At 47.2% G+C, this 17,030-nt stretch overlaps 1 protein-coding gene across 4 annotated transcripts; it reads right to left on the reverse strand.

Moving 5' to 3' along the window:
• Window positions 1-346: 346 nt before the first annotated feature.
• Window positions 347-15,503, reverse strand: LOC102794285 (uncharacterized). 4 transcript variants are annotated; one of them, XM_006804860.3, is made up of 14 exons: window positions 15,153-15,502; window positions 11,554-12,447; window positions 6,488-10,634; window positions 4,784-5,135; window positions 4,453-4,626; window positions 4,250-4,344; window positions 4,092-4,165; window positions 3,960-4,005; window positions 3,809-3,849; window positions 3,639-3,709; window positions 3,354-3,535; window positions 2,746-2,837; window positions 2,461-2,603; window positions 347-2,380 (listed from the first exon to the last, which is right to left on the reverse strand). In XM_006804860.3, exons 2-13 carry the CDS (start codon window positions 12,232-12,234, stop codon window positions 2,475-2,477), a joined length of 6,084 nt encoding a protein of 2,027 aa, XP_006804923.2. In that variant the 5' UTR covers window positions 12,235-12,447; window positions 15,153-15,502; the 3' UTR covers window positions 347-2,380; window positions 2,461-2,474. The 4 variants fall into 4 exon arrangements, with proteins under 4 accessions (XP_006804923.2, XP_087704345.1, XP_006804924.2 ...); XM_087848219.1 differs by lacking the exons at window positions 11,554-12,447; window positions 15,153-15,502 and adding an exon at window positions 10,749-10,931; XM_006804861.3 differs by lacking the exons at window positions 347-2,380; window positions 2,461-2,603 and having other exon boundaries at window positions 3,341-3,535; window positions 15,153-15,503.
• Window positions 15,504-17,030: the final 1,527 nt, after the last annotated feature.

Consider the following 17,030-nt stretch of genomic DNA (forward strand, 5'->3'; position numbering starts at 1 on the left):
AAAACTATTTTAAGCTCCTGAGAAATCATAATCTTCCCACTTTATTTACTCAGATCAAGATCTTTGGGTGTCTTTTGGACGTTCTGAAGGGCAGAAAGAGGAGAAAACGTCTCCAGGGCGAGCTGCAGCCCTCCCCCATCTTGTAACTGTTTCTGTGGTAGCGTCCTCCTTTGTGGGTCATTATGGAGGACAACACATTGTGAGATATACAATCTAACGCCACTAGATAGCACTGTTAGCTCAAGCTGATGTTAATCAGCTTGAGCTAACCCCCGTCCCCTTATAGTAAACAAAGCAAGAAGGAGGTCTTTAAGCTGAGACACCACGAGCATTCAGGGTTTAGTACTAGTAGACATAAAATGCTTTTATTATTATGGATACAGAGGCAAAAAGTTTGAGCTGACATTCTATGGCGTTGAGTTATCACTGTTTTTTTTGTTTGTTTTTTTTAAGCACATTATCAGAGGCAACAGGCAAAGGTTACATGTCATGCAAACTAGATAAATAACTCTTTACGTGTACCTTTGCTATAAAGTTAATCATCCACTGGCAATAATGTAGTGCTCTTAGTTTAAAAAAAGGAAAGAGGGAAAAATATACATACAGTATGTAAACAGTCAAAGAAATTGCACTTTCTTGGCTTGTTATTAGAAGCCACACTACTGAAAGAGAGCAGAAATGTAACACTGGAAAAACTAAGTCACTGTCACTGATTGTCTGACCAAAAACAAAAGTAACGCTCGGCTAAAAAAAATCAAATAAAAACAACCAATAAAAGAAAACCCAAACAGACAAGTTATGTCCTACGAAAAAACAAAACAAAATAAATCATATACAATCATAGTCAACTTTAAGGAAAAATGTCTGATATATTGGTCAGCTGTATAGTTTCTTAAAAACATCTTAGTAAAATGAAAGGTTTATTAACTTTCATGTATAATCCAGACTGTATTGTGTATAATACTAATTTTACACGCTACTGCTGACAGAAAGAAAACAGGTCTCTCGATGTACTGTACATTCACACGTAACTAAACGCTTATGTTACTTCCAATAAGTGGATTAGCCCGATGTTCCTAAGATGAGAACAAACTACTTTGCATCTGTACAGAAAAATGACCTCCAATCCTCAAATATTCACAACTTTTTTTTGTTTTGTTTTTCTTTTGTTTTTCTTAAAAAGGAAGTTCTTATATAGTCCTTATCAGAGGAGATATTGCTTTTAAAGACTGCATGAGTTCGCTTAGGTACGTACACAAGACAACATGGCACTTCTACAGAGCATTTGGGGCAAATCGATTCTCATTCCCTTTCCGCTCTCCTTCCTCCCTCCTGCCGAGGACATTCTGATTGTCAATGCTCTGAAGCAAAGAGTGAAACATTCTCAAAGGCAGTCTGAAGTAAACAAAAACACTTTTTACATGTCCACCTCTCCTCCCTCAGAAGCAATACTGAAAATAGTTAACAATAAACATTCCTATCGTGAATATATTTCGTCCATTTCTTTTAGTGGACACGACTCGAGCTGTCTTTTTTTTTTCTCCAAAAAATAACTTCTTTCTTAAAACCTCATTAGAAATTCTCTTGCAGCGATGCCAAAATTCCTATCACTAAGCCCACCCCCTCCCCTGCCTATTCACTGGTACATAGCAGACACTGTCTTGATAAAGTGAAGAAAACCCCCTAACACTGTCTCGACAGCTTTTAACTGGCTCACGTCTCCTCTCGTGTCATTTTCCCAAAGGTGCAATGTGACTTTGAAAGCTTACCAACTAAATGAGCGTTCAATTTTGACCTACTTAGGGCCCAGGCTACATTTTGTATTGCTCTGGGCAGCCTGCGAGCTCCTCGTCTCTTGGAAACGTCGGAGCTGAAATGCTGAGTACCATATAAGTCCATATCCAAACTCCCCTGCAATGTCCGTCTTTCCCAAATTTGCTTAAGGTGCTGAAGTAAGAGCAATCAAAGTGTACAGTATGTGTGTGTTTATAGTGTGTCCACTCAGCATACATACAGTCTTTAGTGTGCTTGTTCAATCAGCACTAGTGCAAATTCATTTCAGCTGGTCTGTTTCTTTCTTTCTTTTTCTTTCTTTCTTTTATACGGGACAGTCTATCTCTGTTTCTCTCATCCCTCACCGCTCGGACAAAAGATGTGTTGCCATGGTTTCATCCTTGATGCGGATGCCCTTCAGAAAGCTAGGTTCAACACACTCATCTGTCAGCGTTTGAGATGTCTTTCTTTTGCATTTTCAGCTGGTATAATTCGCCAGATCTCGTCTCCTTTTTCTCTGCGGGACTGCCATTGTTAACAGCAGCGTTGTGACATCAGTTCATCTGTCCAATGGTGGGTCCTGGTCCCTTTCTCAGAGTGGTCCCACCTACACAAAAGAAAAGATACTGTCAGCTAAATAGTACACATACTTCTGGCTTCTGCTTCAGCGGCAGACGTTTCACTTACCCCCTCTTTTTAGCTTATGAGTGCTGCAGGTTCAAAAGTAAATCATTCAGCCGTTTCCTCCTCTGTTCTCTGCTGCAAACTTCTCCTTCCCCTTGTTTTTCTTCCTCTCCCTCCTCCTCATGTCTGCTGTGGGTTTTGGTGGGCTGGAGTGAACAAGTATGCACAGTTAATTTCAAAAGCAGATTTTTTATCCTTGTGGAATTTTTGCATTGTTAATATATATATATATATATATATATATATATATATATATATATTTTAATGTTTGTAGATTTGTTGACTCACACAGGGGCTGGCAGTGAACGAGCTGGAGGTGTCCTGACTTTGGTGGGGGGGGTCACTGCTGATAACCGTCACTTCCACCCCCACTGGATGATCTGAAGGTCAAAGGCCAAAGAGTTTTCTGTATGTTAGTGAAGGCGACGTAGGAGGGAATGAAAACTGTGCTCGTTTCTTTTACAGAAATGTCTGTAATTATGCAAGTGTCCTTATTTCCCCTTGATTTCTATCTGCAATCAGTCATGGAGTCTTTGATGGAAACTGTGTGTGGTTTCACTGTTAATGGGGAAAGTTGATGCCTGCTGGGTTCTTGGACACCAGCGGTGGATGACAGAAATGGGGAAACATTTCTGCAGGCTGAATTCTGTGGTTGGAAAACCACTTAGTTTTTGTTGCTGAGTATGATATGCAGAGACAAGCCAGTTGTGAGGACGGCGGTCTGTACGGCACACACGTACACATACATGCACACGTGGAGGAAAAGACACAACACAAGACGCCGAAAGAAGTCTGCACGGTAAAAATGAAAATGTATAGAGTTTAAACCACATACACGGGGGCATACACGAACACCTACAGAAACAAAAACTAACACACACACTTGCTTCATGGACCTGACTTGATGTGGCTGTCGTCCCCATTGGCTCCTTCACAGGACAGATGTCGTGAGTCGCCCTCCTCTCCCTCCCCCTCCGCGTCTCGTTCTCTCTCCCTCTCTATTCTCATCCGGATTTGTCTGTCTCTCACCAGCTCCCAGTTCCTCACAAGGAACACATGGTGCTTCACCACAAAGCTCCTGGCCCGGCACAAATGGAGAAACGTTAACTGCTGACATTAGTTCAATAATATCGCAACAAATAGTTTAATGTGAAACGCGAATCGTCGTGTACTTTCCATACCTCTCGCTGCTGGTCAAAGGCTCCATGTCGAGGTGCGGGAACAAGCTGGTAATGTCACTGGAGCTCTCCTCCTGTACAATAAATGCAGAGACGCGCGTAAGCTTCGGGACAGATTATTGCAAAAACATTCATCACTGGAATCAAATAACCACGAGCCACAAAAAACTCACCGCTGTCTGCTGAGATGATGCAGTCCTCTCTTTCAGCCGGCCTGAGTGAATCAGAGAGAAAGAAACACGGTAAGAAAGAAATTATCCGGCAAGTCCGCTAAACCTGACGACATCTAACAACTGCTGTAACACTGTAATAGCGGCAACTCACAGTAACGCCGCTTCCTCTTCAGGGGGACAGCAGGCTGTCGGTGAAGCTGTAACCAAACAACATGAAAGTTAGATCCAAGGACATTTTTTTAAAAGCTTGTGCCCTGCAAACTCTGATCTGGTGTGACTGTACCTGGTTGTGCTGCCAGAGCCACATCACATCATAGGGCAGCTGGAAATGAATTCTTTTTAGCCTCAGGTACTTCCCTGAAGAAGATAAAGTGAGCTTAGCTGCATTACTACAATAACATAGTGCACACTAGCAGTGTTTACATTTTCTTATATACTCACCGACATGGATGGGAGCAGGTAAAAGGCTGTACTCGTTCTCCCCTGGCGTGTACTCCATGTTCTCTTTGCAGTTCTTCTGGGTTTGGGAGGGGGGGCTAGGAAAGATGCATAATAAATATTTAAACAAACAAACAAAAAATAAAAAACAGATAACGGAAAAAAACCCCATTATAATAGTTTGTTTATGGATTCAGTCAACTCACTCTGTAGTTTTGTAATCATCAGAGTAAAGACCTGCCCTCAGGAATTTCTTCCTGGGAGGACCATCAGCCTTTTCCTCTCTTTGGATGGTTACCGGTTGGGACGGAGCCTGGTCGATGTCTGACTGGCTAAAACATTCAGGGTGGGCGTCGCACTCGGATTTATCCTCAGCGACACTAAAAAGGAAAGCACAAAGAGAGAGATAGAATGATAGAGAGGGAAAAGAAAGAGAGAAAGGCACTGGTTTAGCACACAGTGCTGAAAACGATGGGTTAATAGGACAGTAGTGAGTGGTTGTATTGAATTTTCAAGTCAACCAGCTCAGGTGTTTACCTCTGATGACAGGGCGAGTCACTGTGTTTTCTCTTCCGTCCTCTCTTCCTCTTGGCCTGCAGCTCCGACTCCGTCACCTGCTGCGCCGTGTCGCCTCCTCCCCTGTCTCTCTCTGGCAGTCTTTCTTCTGTTCTCCCTCCCACTTCTCTCTCATCTCTGACGTGGCTGTGTCCTGGCAAGATTTCAGGTGAGGACACGGACGGCGTCGCAGATAAGTGCGCGGGGGAGGACACAGAGGAGGGCAGCGGGTGCTTCCTGGGCCGTCCTGGCCTTCTTTTGTTCTTCAGCGCCGCGCTGTCTGACGTTGGCACACTTTTCTGCTGCCCTCGGCTTCTCGAGTCACCTTGTAAACCTGAAGTCATCGAAATAACAAGGGGGGGGGGGGGGGGGGGGGGCAGTCGGAGGCATGAGGGGAGGGGGGGGTGTAAGTGGTGGAGAGGAAATGAGACAGATGTGGATCTGTGATTGAGCCGGCAGGAGGTGTGAGGTGAGGCCAGTCTAGGCTGAGTCATGCACATAGGCCGCACATTAGGTGAGTCACAACATTTCCTCTGACCATTTCACTTCTGGGAAACACATTAAAAAGTAATTTATGCACGCCACAAAAAACAAGGACAAGAAAAACAGACATAAACACGGTGCATCATGCATACTTTTTCAGTGAGCATGCACAAATATGCACTAAGCACACTATTTATTTTTACAAATTCGGTTACTGTGAAATACAACCCCAGAAAGCTGAGCAGCTACAGACGGCGAACGGATGTCAAATGTATTCCTCCGCTTGCAAAAACATTTTTCCTTTGCCCCCCGTCTGACCTCTGTGCTATTCCTTTATCCATCTCTCTGAGGTCATTCGTCTTTTTGTTCCATTTTCCACTGCCAGTGACAAGACTGACCACTCTTTCCTTATTGGATTTTTCCAAGTCAAATAGGCCTCGTTGGCCAGCAGTGAGGGATAGGCCAATCTTTAAATAGCCAATCTGGTGGTTAACTAATGACTGTTCTCACTGGGTAGCCCTAGGCTGCAACAGCGTGTGGTTCACTGCCGACCAGGAAGATTTCAAAGATTTTCTGGCAGATTCCCATCAAGACGCTGCTCTCCTGCTATAACACTTTATAAAAATTCCAGCAGATAGTGGTTGCTGAGAGGCTGTGTGTTTGTGTCAGGCATCGTCTCTCGCGCAGCAGAGAGAGTCTGAAATTAGCTATAAAAAGAATGGAGTCTGATTTCCTCTCAAACACCCTCCAGGCTTTTGATGCGTGGCTTAACAACACCTGAGAAAAAGCAGCGCTGTCCCTATACTGGGGACGCTACTGGTAGCACAGTTTCATCTCCACATTGCACAAATATAAAAATCTGTCATACCGTGCAAGTGGAAAGGAGCTCTTGGCATAAATCTTATTCACTCAGCTAGCTGTCATGATTTGCTTGCTGCTGTCATATTTCAGTGGTAGGTACATTTGATGATAGATTCCCTGCTTTATCTAAATTACTGTCAGTATCCTATATATTCATATTCTCCGCCGTTGACACAGTAGCAGAACACAACAGCCTATTCACAAAACTCAAAATGCTCTCAGTGGAGATTTCTGTAGCATTCATCAGCACAGAGTCACGCTGTCATGCGATCACAGCCTCGCACTGATCGATCGGGTGAAAGCAAAGACTTGTCAGAGATCAAATCATTCATGCACCCTCACCTGCGTCTCTCCTCTCTGTCCACGCCGGTTCGTGTCTCCTCCACGACCTCTCCACACTTCCTTGATTCCTAATGGCCAATCCACTGCTCAGACCCCTCCCTCCTGTTGCCATGGCAGCAGACGTGAACAGGTTGGTGTGTGTCGGCGATGGGGACGTCCTGTACAGCGACTCTTGAACATCCTCGTCCCCATCTTCGTCCTCGCCGTCCGACGCGATCAGTCTTCCTGCATGCTGGTCTCCGGTGAAGCCTCTCCAGCTGGGGTTTGAGTTTCCGAACGCTGTAGCTCCCAGACTCCCAAATTTCGCCCAGCTCTGACCCAGGCCGCCCCATCCTCCTCCAAATGAAGACAGGTGAGAGGATCCCAGCCCCAGTGACGTGAGCGAAGTGTGTTTGTACCTGTCTGCGGACGATGACGATGAGGCAGCGGCGGCAGCGACAGCGGAAAAGGAATCATTTCCATTCTCACGCAACCAAGTTGATTCTTTACCCAGCATGCTCCCTGTTCCCCTTGCCACTTTCCTTCCTCCTTCTCCTTGCCCCAAAACGAACCCCAACCTTGACTTTGAGTAGGCCAGCCCCTCTCGTTCCACTCCATCTTCCTCCTCGTCCTCGTGTATCTCCTCCTCCTCGTCCATGTCTCGTTCGCAGTGCCTGTGACGATGTTTATGTTTGTGTTTGTGTTCACTCCTCCCGCAGCCGTAAGAGAAGCCGGATGTGAACCCTGAGCCGAGGTGTGGCCGTCCTCCACCGCCTACCCCGATATCCCCTTCGATTTCCCCTCCTAAAGCTCCCTCCCTCAGAAGCCTACTCCTCCGCCTGTGAAACCTAGGTGGATTAAGGAGAAAGTGGGCGTGGTGGGGCTGATGAGGGGCATACTGGTGGGGAGATGGAAGCGTGTAGGAGGGGAGGTGGTGGTAAAGTGTTGTGGTTGTGGGATAGCTGTTGTAGAAGCCCATATTCTCAATGGTCTCCTGAAACTTTGAAGGGCAGCCGCATTGCCTGCGGTCTGGCTTTCTGTTGCAGTGGCAAGGGTAGAAAGGCTGCGGGGAGAACGTGGGATTAGCAGAGAAAGATGACGGGTGAGGAGAGTAGAAGCCATTTAGATTGATCCTGAAAATGTTGGAGCGGTGGGAAGAGGAGGAATGATGTCGCCTTCCTCCGGCAGCATTCGCACTCCCATCAAAGCCTTGTCCCAGTCCTGTCCTCGCCCAGCTACGCCGTCCGATATGTACCTCGCTGAACTGACTGATTAAATCTTCGAGTTCGGCCAGGAACTCTGGGTCCTGCATGTGCAGCTGCTGGTGCTTCTTCTTGTGTTTATTTTTCTGTCTCTTCAGTGCATTGTGCCCAACACAGGAATAATAGTCCGAATGAGTGCACTTGTTGTGTCCTGGACAGGGGCAGGGACACAAGCAGGTACAGGAAGGAGAACAATCGTAATCCCTGCGCCTGTGTCGATGTCGGTCTCTGTGCCGCTCCATGGTATTTGAGTTGGCCATGGGGTTGGTGTGTCTGGGGATGTGAGACAGAGGCGAAGAGACTGGAGAGGGACAGTCCATGATGGAAGAAAGGTGCCTTTGACCACCTAGAATCGCTCCTGACCCCTGACCCATCCTCAACACGCCCCGAGGTCCCCTCATCTCCCCTCGCTCAGAGACGCTGTTGTTGTCTGTTCCGATCCCGCTGTCGCTGGGCAGGGTCTCTTCACTGTGTGATTCACTCCTCGGGGACGGGGTGGCCTCTTTTAGGTGGCCAGGAGAGCCAGGTGTGTGATGCAGTGGAGGGGTGGGGCAAGAGAGCTTACATGAAGACTGGTGAAAGGGGAAGTGATGCCTTCCCTGACATGGACAGCTCTTCTTCACAAAGGGAGAGAGCGATGAGGAGGAGGGAGGACGGGGGGAGGTACAGGAGGAGGATGGGGAGGGGAGGGAGAAGGGGTGAGGAAAAAGTAGGGAGGATGTTGGTTCTGCGAGGCTGCCCTCACTGTAAGGACTCTGGGCCCCGCTGGAGTGAGTAAGAGATGGGGAGGGAAACGGGTGAGACGGAGGAGGCTGGGGTTGGTTAGTCGAGAAGAGAGAAGTTTCTGAGGGACTGGTAAACAGAGACGAGTGAGTGGAGTTCTGGGAGTTTGAATTTAGGTTGGCGGTTTGGGATTTAGGCTTGCGTCCTCGCCTCTTGCCCATGTAGATGGTCCCCCTCTTGCTCACATTGATCTGAGGGCCTAGCTTACTCCCAAAGGAGGAGGACAGGGCTGAGAGTGTGTGTACTGTTGTAGCCTCTATCGATTTACACATTCTCTGAGAAGTCTCACCATCTGCTGCCTCTCCTGCCCTTCCTTCCTTTCCTAAATACCCAGACAGCATTACTTTGTGAAATCTCCTCTTCTTTCTTTTCTTCATCTCATTAATCAGCCTCCTGAGCTTTAGCTGCCTGTTTCCCTTTTCAGGAGGGTGAAAATCTTTACCACTCACTGTATGATCAGCGTGATTTAGTGCATCTCCACTCGCCTCCTCGGGGAAAGGTCGTTTGGGAGGCCGGCCACGCTTCTTGGGGCTGGATTTAGACTGAGCCACACACTGCAGTATTGCACTTGGCTCCAGCACAGGGGCTTTCGGAACTCCGTCACAGCCCCGGAGAGGCACCTCAGTTGCGATATCGTTTGGTGTAAGCTGAGGGGGAGGTTCGTCTAAACTAGAGCTGTAGGATTTAGGACGACCCCTTTTTCGGACCGTGTTTATGGGGTTTCTGGAAGAAGGGGGGCTGGATTCTGATGTGGGGTGATTCTGCTTTGGGGGTGGAGGTTTGGTTGCAGAAGACACTGGGGAGGAGCTGCTGGTTAGGGAGCCAGAGGTTGCTGGGTGTGACTCATCACTCTGCTGAATAGTGGCTTTGGCAGGAAGGGGCGTCTTGGTGTTCTGGGTGAAACTCAGTAAAGGATTTTGTAGTGAATCAGAAGGAGCTTCCTGATTTTCCACTCTCTGAGCCCGGTGCACCAGCTTGGTCCAGCTGGGCCTTCTGGCTTTACGTTTTTTGAGCGGTCGGCTATCCTGCTCTTGTGGGGAAGAAGGGGGAGAAATGGGAGAATGGGCAGAAGGCGTGGGCACAGGGGGAGGAGCAGAAGAGGAGGGGTGGCTTGGAGGCACTGTTGAATGTCTCGAGACGTCCTGTTCTTTTGATTTACTCGTGTCACCTGTTGTTGTTGCTGCCTCAGCTTGTTTAACTGACTTGCAACTGTCATCTGTCTTCTCCTTCTCATCTGGTCTGCCTGTATTCACTAATTTGCAGGTTTTATCTAGCTTGCCGTTGTCAGCTGTTTCCCCACATTTTGCACTGTTATCCTCTATTCTTTGTCTGTCTGGGCTGAGCTTATCCCTCTTTTTCTCAACCTTTCCTCTGTCATTCTTTAGATCATCCTTCCGTATATCATCACTTCTATGTCGTTCATCCTTTTCTTTGCCATGTCTCGATTTCCCATCCTTCCCTTTGTCCTTTTTCTTCTTCTTACCCTCCTCCTTTCTGCCCTCGTTTTTTGCTTTATCAGCCTCCAGCCGATCTCGCTTCGACTTCTTGTCTTTGCGTTTCTCTTTTTTTGCTTTTCTCTCTTTCTCTCTCTTTTTCTCCAGCGGGTGCTCTACAGAGGGATCGTGACCTTGGGATTGGACAGAGAGTTCCACAGCGGGGGATGACTGCGGTTTTGGGGTAATTGAGGGATAGGAGGGAGATTCTGGCCTGCTCTTATTGGAAAGGCTAAGTTCTTTATGGGAACCAGTGGAGACTGGAGGTCTTGTTGAAGAGTCCATGGAAGAAGTAGAGGTGGAAGTGCTGTGTTTTCCAACTTTGACTTTGGATGAAGTAGGAGTGCCAAGAATGTTAGAGGAGCCTTTCCCATTGGACAGGCCCTTCTGTTTGGTTGTCTGTACCAAACCATTATGCTTCTTGGAGGTGTTTTCATCATTCCTGGTTTCCAGTGGAGACTGCGTCTGGATGCATGGGCTGGAAGGAGTAGTTGAAGCTGCCTGGTCTGTTGTGGGTGAGCAGGGTTTGGGTCCTGCAAGGACGGGCTGGCCATTGACACTCTGAGATTTGTCTTTCTTCACTCTCTCAGATGAATTCACCTCTGTCTTATCGGCCAGCTTGATAGGAACCTGAGAGATGAAAAAAAGAGAAGAAAGAAAGAAAGAAAAAAGCAAATCTCTGTCATAGGCATCTTTTAGTTTGCTGTCAACAACAGTGACGGACAATGAAAAAGAGACAGTAACTGAAATTCTTTTGTTATTGTTCCCCATTAAAAAGGACAGTGAAGATAAAAACGACTCAATCAAGCAGAGAAACGAGGGCACACTGAGGAGGAGAGAGTGGAAACAGGAATGGGGTTGACAAAGAGAGGAGAAATACAAAGGCAGAGAAACGGAGAGGAAGGGAGTGGGACAGGGACAGAGGGGGAGTGAAAGATAAATGAGAGCAGGTAGAGAAAAGAGGGGATGTAAAAATAGAAGAGAGGGACAGATATAGAGAGCCAAGCAGAGACAGAAAGAGAGGGAGAGAAAGCCTTGCTATTGGTGGCTATAAATTGCCACTAATACAGATGAGAAGGCTTGACATTTCATACTTGTTCTGTAATTTTGGTATGCTGTAGCTTGAGTGGCGTTTGTGCAGCTAAAGCTATAAGCTTTCCCTTGGGTGATTGTCATAAGGACTGATGGGCCAGTGTCTGTAATAACTCCAAGCGGTTGCCGTGCTGTTGTCCTATTTATAGGTCTGTTTTTTAAAATGCACTGCTTGAGTTTCAGGATTGAGACAATGGCTATTAGATAGATATTACAAGTGAGCTCAATGCTGGGTGATTTTGCACCGCATCAAAGACTCTATGAGAATGGTGGTTAACTGTAAAAAGCCTAAACAAAGCACAAAGGTGCCATTTTTCAAGCTAACTTCAGCTAATTGCAGATTTATTCAGATTCAGATCAACTTTATTAATCCCCCCCAAAAAAGGGCAATCTGTTGGCAGCTGACATGAGGAACGCTGCACATACGTGAGGCACACTGTCCTTGTCCTTAACTTACCTGTTTGGCAGACTTCGTCCCTTGGCTGGTTACGACAGGGACAGAAGCCGGGCTGGAAGCTGTAGAAAATGTCGGTGACAGCGACAGTGACTGTGATGACGAAGACAACAACGGTATTGATGATGTAACTGGTGGTGAAGCAGCAGATGCAGTTTGTTTGGATGTGGTCTGGACAGCATCCAAGCCTGAGTGTTGCTCTCTGTTTGCTTCGTCTGGGGCAGAGCTGGTTTTACTCTGCTGGCCTGCTCCCCCTCCTTCTCCATCGCCCTTTAGCAAACCCCCCCTGCCTTGTCTCTGATAGGTCCTGATGGTGGGCTTGCAGACGTAGCTCTCCAAGATCTTGGGCGGTTTCTTGGTGCGCTTGGTTTGGAGACCAATTCGGACTCTTACATTCCCCTCGGGGCAGCTGGCCTCTCTGCCAGAGAGCTGAAGCTGTTGCTGCCCCACGCTGCCACAGCGCCCCTCGATGAGCAGCTCCAGCACTGCCCCCTTGTCTCCTTCTCTCTTTCTTCCTCCTCCCTTTTTCTCCTCCTCCTTTTTTCCCACTGCCTCGCCATTCTCTACCTCCCCTCTCCTCTTTTTCTCTGCCACTTGGTCCTGCTCAGAGTCTTCAGGTGCAGAGGCGGGGTCCAGAGTGGAGGCTGTGGTCGGAGGGGTTCCCCCCTTCACTCTCTGGTCCATCAGAGAAGTCGGGGGGAGAAGTAGGATGCTGTGAGGTTACCAGTATAACACTTTTAAACGGCTCCAGTGGGGTTGGTGGGGTCAAGGGTGAAGAGCAGAATGCAGGTGTCGATCACAAGGGTCACAAAAAAAAAAGATCCGGTAAGAGTCCAAGTGCAGCTCTGTACCTTCATCCGGCAAGGGAAGGTCTCTCTGATGTCCTTTACAGTTACACTGAGACAGAGTAAAAGGCAGAAGGAAAGTGGAAGAAAAGACAGAAAGATAGAGAGGCCAGTGATTAGTCATTTCAGTGAGCTAAGATGTTGAACAGCAGCAGTACAGGAATTGAGGGGAAAGTCCCCTTCCTGCAGGCAGCTGTAGCGAGGTGCTAAAGTCTGTGTCCACAGAGATGATCTCATCATCCAGAAAACCCAGGAGGCCAATCAACGTTGCTGATTCCCAGAATGTCGACACTAACTGGAAGACTGACTTACATTCCCCCCCAAAAAACAGCCTGAGCTAGTTCGCTCCGACAATCCGCAAATATCGATGGAGCAAAAAGACAGCGAACACACCCCAAACCTCTACACTTTTCACTTATGTCGTAATCCTTCCCGTGTCTCTCCGCAAATCAATCTATCAATCAATCAGCTTCTGGCTAATTCAAACACTTGATCCAGTCTCCTCCCCTGCTCTCTCCACTGTCTTTGCGCCTTCTGTTCTCAGCTACTCCCACAAGCACTCCTCCTCCCACCCTTCCCGCTGCTGTACTTTCTTTTCTCTCCGAAACTCCCCTTTTCATGTTTGGCAGTAAGCTTTTGCATGCATTCTCTATTAGTCCCTCCACTCTCTCTCTCTCTCTCTCTCACTCTGTGTGTGTGTGTGTGTAGACCACACAGTAAAATGGTCAACTCATACACTGTATCCATGTTAATCAGAACCATATTTCCTCTTCCTTGTCGTTCTTTTCCTTCTCTCCAACTTAAATCTCTCCATTCACAGTCCGACTGTTCCCCTCCTCCCCTTTCAGTAGTGGTAACACAAATCCGTAGGAAAGGGTAAAACTTATTTTTGGAAAGGAGCGCAAATTCCTCCTCCTCCCATTGCTTCCTCTAAGTCAAGTAAGCTTTTCATTGACCCCCATTGTAAATGGCTTTTTAATGTGACATTATAGTGAAGTAACACACCCTAAAATAACATTCTCCTCACCAGGAAAAAACTTTCACTCTCATTCGTGGCGTTTCCAGACCGCTTTTCAACGTGTCGAAGGGAAGCAGCATCTTTCTGTCATGCTTCCTTCATTATTCGCTCTCCCTCATTAAGGGAGACACTCATCCATTTTCTAATAAAACACACCCGGGCAAGCATTCTTGCAGCTCTCTCCTGAGCGCCTCTTATGAAATAGCTCATCTGTCTCTCAGCGCTCTGAACTGCCCCCTTAGACTTACGAGAGCATCTCAGATAATGTTTTCATTTAAGAGCTCAGTGGGCTATCTCTCGTGCCTCTTGGTCCCTCCACACCCAAACCCTTCCCTTGAATCATAGAAGCTCAAATCAACATCTGTTCCAGTAACCGCTGTTATGTAACAGTTTTGGAAAGCATTTCCAAGACCAGTCCTCCTTACAATGAAAGAAAATGAGCGTAGAGGTGGACAGTGGTCCTCTTGAACTTAACTGCGGCAACTTTTATTATCAAGTCCACTCCAGAAGCCTGTACGGAGGGGCTGTGAGCACAAGCAGTATGAGTTACAAACCTGTTTGTGAAAACTCGCCATAAGAGGAAAGCCAGAGTGGCAGGTTTTCAGACTTAAAAGGGCAAGCCCATTCAGCATCAGTCAGAGTGCATACTAATGGCTTTTTATAGTCTCCAGAACTATACCTCTCACACATAACTCAAAATTATTCTAACATTAGACCAGAAGCTATTTCCAGTGACAGGATGATGGGTTGACTTGACACTGTAGTCAGTGCGGTGGCTCGGGAGCGCCGAAGCAACGATTAAATCATGATAATGGCCCACCATATTTCCAGCCATCATCACCGTCCCATGACAGCGTTATCATCGATAACTACAACACTATTATCATCTGCCTGACAACAGCATGAGCCCAGCTGGAAATTGGGCCCCTGTGATGGCATCTGAAATCACTGAACCACGAAGCCTCGCGGTAAGCGTACGGGGAAGTTTCTCACGTGAGTCCCCCTCCTCAGACGCGCACACGCACACACACTTTCCCTGTAGTTAGTGCGTTGGCCGTACATTGTGTACCCGGGTCGCAGCTGCGTAGGCTCACTGATGTTGCTACTGTAGATACAGTATGGGCAGTGGGGGTGTTACCGCACTGGAGCAACCTATCACTGGTTTACCGAGGACGTCAACAGGAGCTTCCTTCTCCATAATGACTTTGCGCACCTCGGAAAATCACTACCCGCCTGATGCTGTCGCACTTACAAATGATACACACATGCACGTGTTGTTGTTGTCGTCACTCCTGTCTCCTATTTTGAGACATATCGCACATCTACGCGCCCTAAAACATGACCCAGCTGCACGTTTCAAACTCAACATGGAAGTGGGAAGCTACGTAGCACGAAAAAATGTGCTTGCTGGTAGTGTTTGTGCTGGTGCGGATTAGTACCGAGCCACCTTTTTCCTCAGCCCCCCCTCCCCGCCTCTCCTCTCTCTCGCTCTCTCTCTCTTCTATCTGTCCTCTGCCAGTCCTTCTGCTGGTGTCAGCAACATTGAAATAAGAAATATCACCGTGCGGGGAGAACAGAGGGGAGGGAAACACACTCGGCAACAAGGGATAAAATTAGCGCAAAGCGGATGCACAAAATTCTTAACCTGCTGCGCTTTGAGCCCGCTGATGATGACAGGCCTACACACATTAATACGGACTGCCATGACAAGCAGTAATAAGGCTACGTAGGCTACTTACCCCGAGAGCGCGTCCCAGAGCCAACTGCGTTTAGGCAGGAGGTTAAGGTGTTGCTGTCCTGCTCTCCCCCTTCGCACCAGCGGCGATCCACGGCTTTTTGGTGCATTAGATGTTGCTTTGATTACATAACTAAGGCCAGCGGAGGTTAAAACACCCCCTAAAAACGAGTTTCAGTCCCATCAGAGCGCAGAGCCTACTGTGCAACAACATTGGCGCGGGTGTTTTCATAATCATACAGTCGACGGATCTCCGTCGGCGCGTCTCCGCAGCTAGGTGGCGGACTGGTTACGCTGGATCTTATTTTTTTTTTTTGCCTACTTCTCTCTCTATCCCCTCTCTCTCTTTCTCGCTCTCTCTCTCTCTCGGGGGGGGGGGGGGGAAAGTTACACCGCTCCCGCCAGTTATAATGGCTCAGATTGTGCTCTCGTATGCGCACAGCCTGCTAACGTGTCGTGGCGACGGGCTGAAGGCTGCAGCTGCGTGTGTGTGCGTGCTTGTGTGTGTGTGTGTGTGCTCGGGGTACAGGGCTGGCAGCGCAGAGGGGTTGTTGGATGTGCGGGAATGCAACTGCGTGGCCATTTTCATGTGGCCAGAGGAGGAGATAAAACGGTGGATACAGCACAGGATCTCATTGCGGTTCATAACAGGCGATCGGGGAGGGATATTTAGGCGCTTAATAAAATGGCGACGACTTGGCGAAAGTAGGCTGCTGGTAGGATTTGGGGGAGCAGCCGAAAAGTTGCGTCGCGTCATGCAATACACGATTCGGCTTTACGCGAGTGGGAGAGGCACGCGGGGATGGTAAAAGTTGATACGTGAGAGCTGTTTACCGCGCGTTTGGTAACATTTCCCCCAAATAAGAAAAAGCACATAGTGTGAACATGAACCATTTGCAGAAGTGTGTGTTAATATGAGAACACAGTCATAATTAGTAGTGCTAAAACAGCAGTCACATATATAATTACAGTATCGTAATGATTTATTTGGCAGTAGAAGCGGTATATTCGCCAAAGAGTTTAGTCCACTGTTAGGTCCTGATACGCATATAAGATTTGGGGAGCCCCCGTGCCTATTCGCTACACACTGTTTACACCGTGACCTCTAAATAACCATTAAACACACTGGAGACTGCACCTGACCGCGCACGTCCGCATGATCCTGAATTTGTTAGTAGCACTAAAAGTCCTGAAAACACGCACCATGTAAGGACTATGTGACAAAAACCAGATAGATGTTTGCCCCCGTAAGTTTTAATTCAATTCCATAAGTCCAATTAACAAGCACGCACATTTTTTACAAACCAAAAAGTCCTTCAGGCTCTCTGGGCCTCCTGGGAAAAAGTTGTTGACTGACCCTTGTGACACAACCGAGTCTTGCTTGTTGTTTGCTTTGTTTTTGTTTTTGTTTTTGTTTTATTCTCTGTCAAACATTATTTCGAATAAAAAGGGTCCAGATTTTTTCGACTGATACTGAAGCCAGGGTCTCTGTATGTCAGTCAGTTTGATCCAACGCAACCTTATTTTAAATGTTAACGAGAGCGCTCGTCTATTTTAGGATCAGTGTACTCGTGGTAACGTGAACAACTGGGAAAATAAAGTCGAACTAAAGTCGATCCAGTGATTAAAGTTTAACAATTGAAATGCTCATTAAATACCTGCATTGGTGCGAATGACTAGAAAAAAAACGAGAGCAAAAGAAAATCAATGCGGAACTGAATTTATGCTCAAAAAGTCGCATAAAAACTTTGATCACATTGAGATAGACAAATATCAGAGTCCTAGAGATGCTTAGAGACACAAACCTCCATGTCTATAAGATGCCTATAGCATGTATGCATGATGAGAGCGTAAGCTTTCAAGATTATTCACAACAAGCACT

The sequence above is a fragment of the Neolamprologus brichardi genome, chromosome 11 (genome assembly GCF_056152115.1).
Source record: "Neolamprologus brichardi isolate AB-2024 chromosome 11, ASM5615211v1, whole genome shotgun sequence".
Lineage (NCBI taxonomy): Eukaryota > Metazoa > Chordata > Actinopteri > Cichliformes > Cichlidae > Neolamprologus > Neolamprologus brichardi.

Excerpts from the sequence above, each read along its gene's own strand:
- LOC102794285 (XM_006804860.3), bottom strand. The coding sequence starts at position 12,234 with ATGGACCAGAGAGTGAAGGGGGGAACCCCTCCGACCACAGCCTCCACT. Across the intron at positions 4,345-4,452 it reads GATGATTACAAAACTACAGA|CCCCCCCTCCCAAACCCAGA; the intron begins GTGAGTTGACTG and ends CATCTTTCCTAG. Across the intron at positions 2,838-3,353 it reads CGACAGCCACATCAAGTCAG|ATCATCCAGTGGGGGTGGAA; the intron begins GTCCATGAAGCA and ends TTTGACCTTCAG.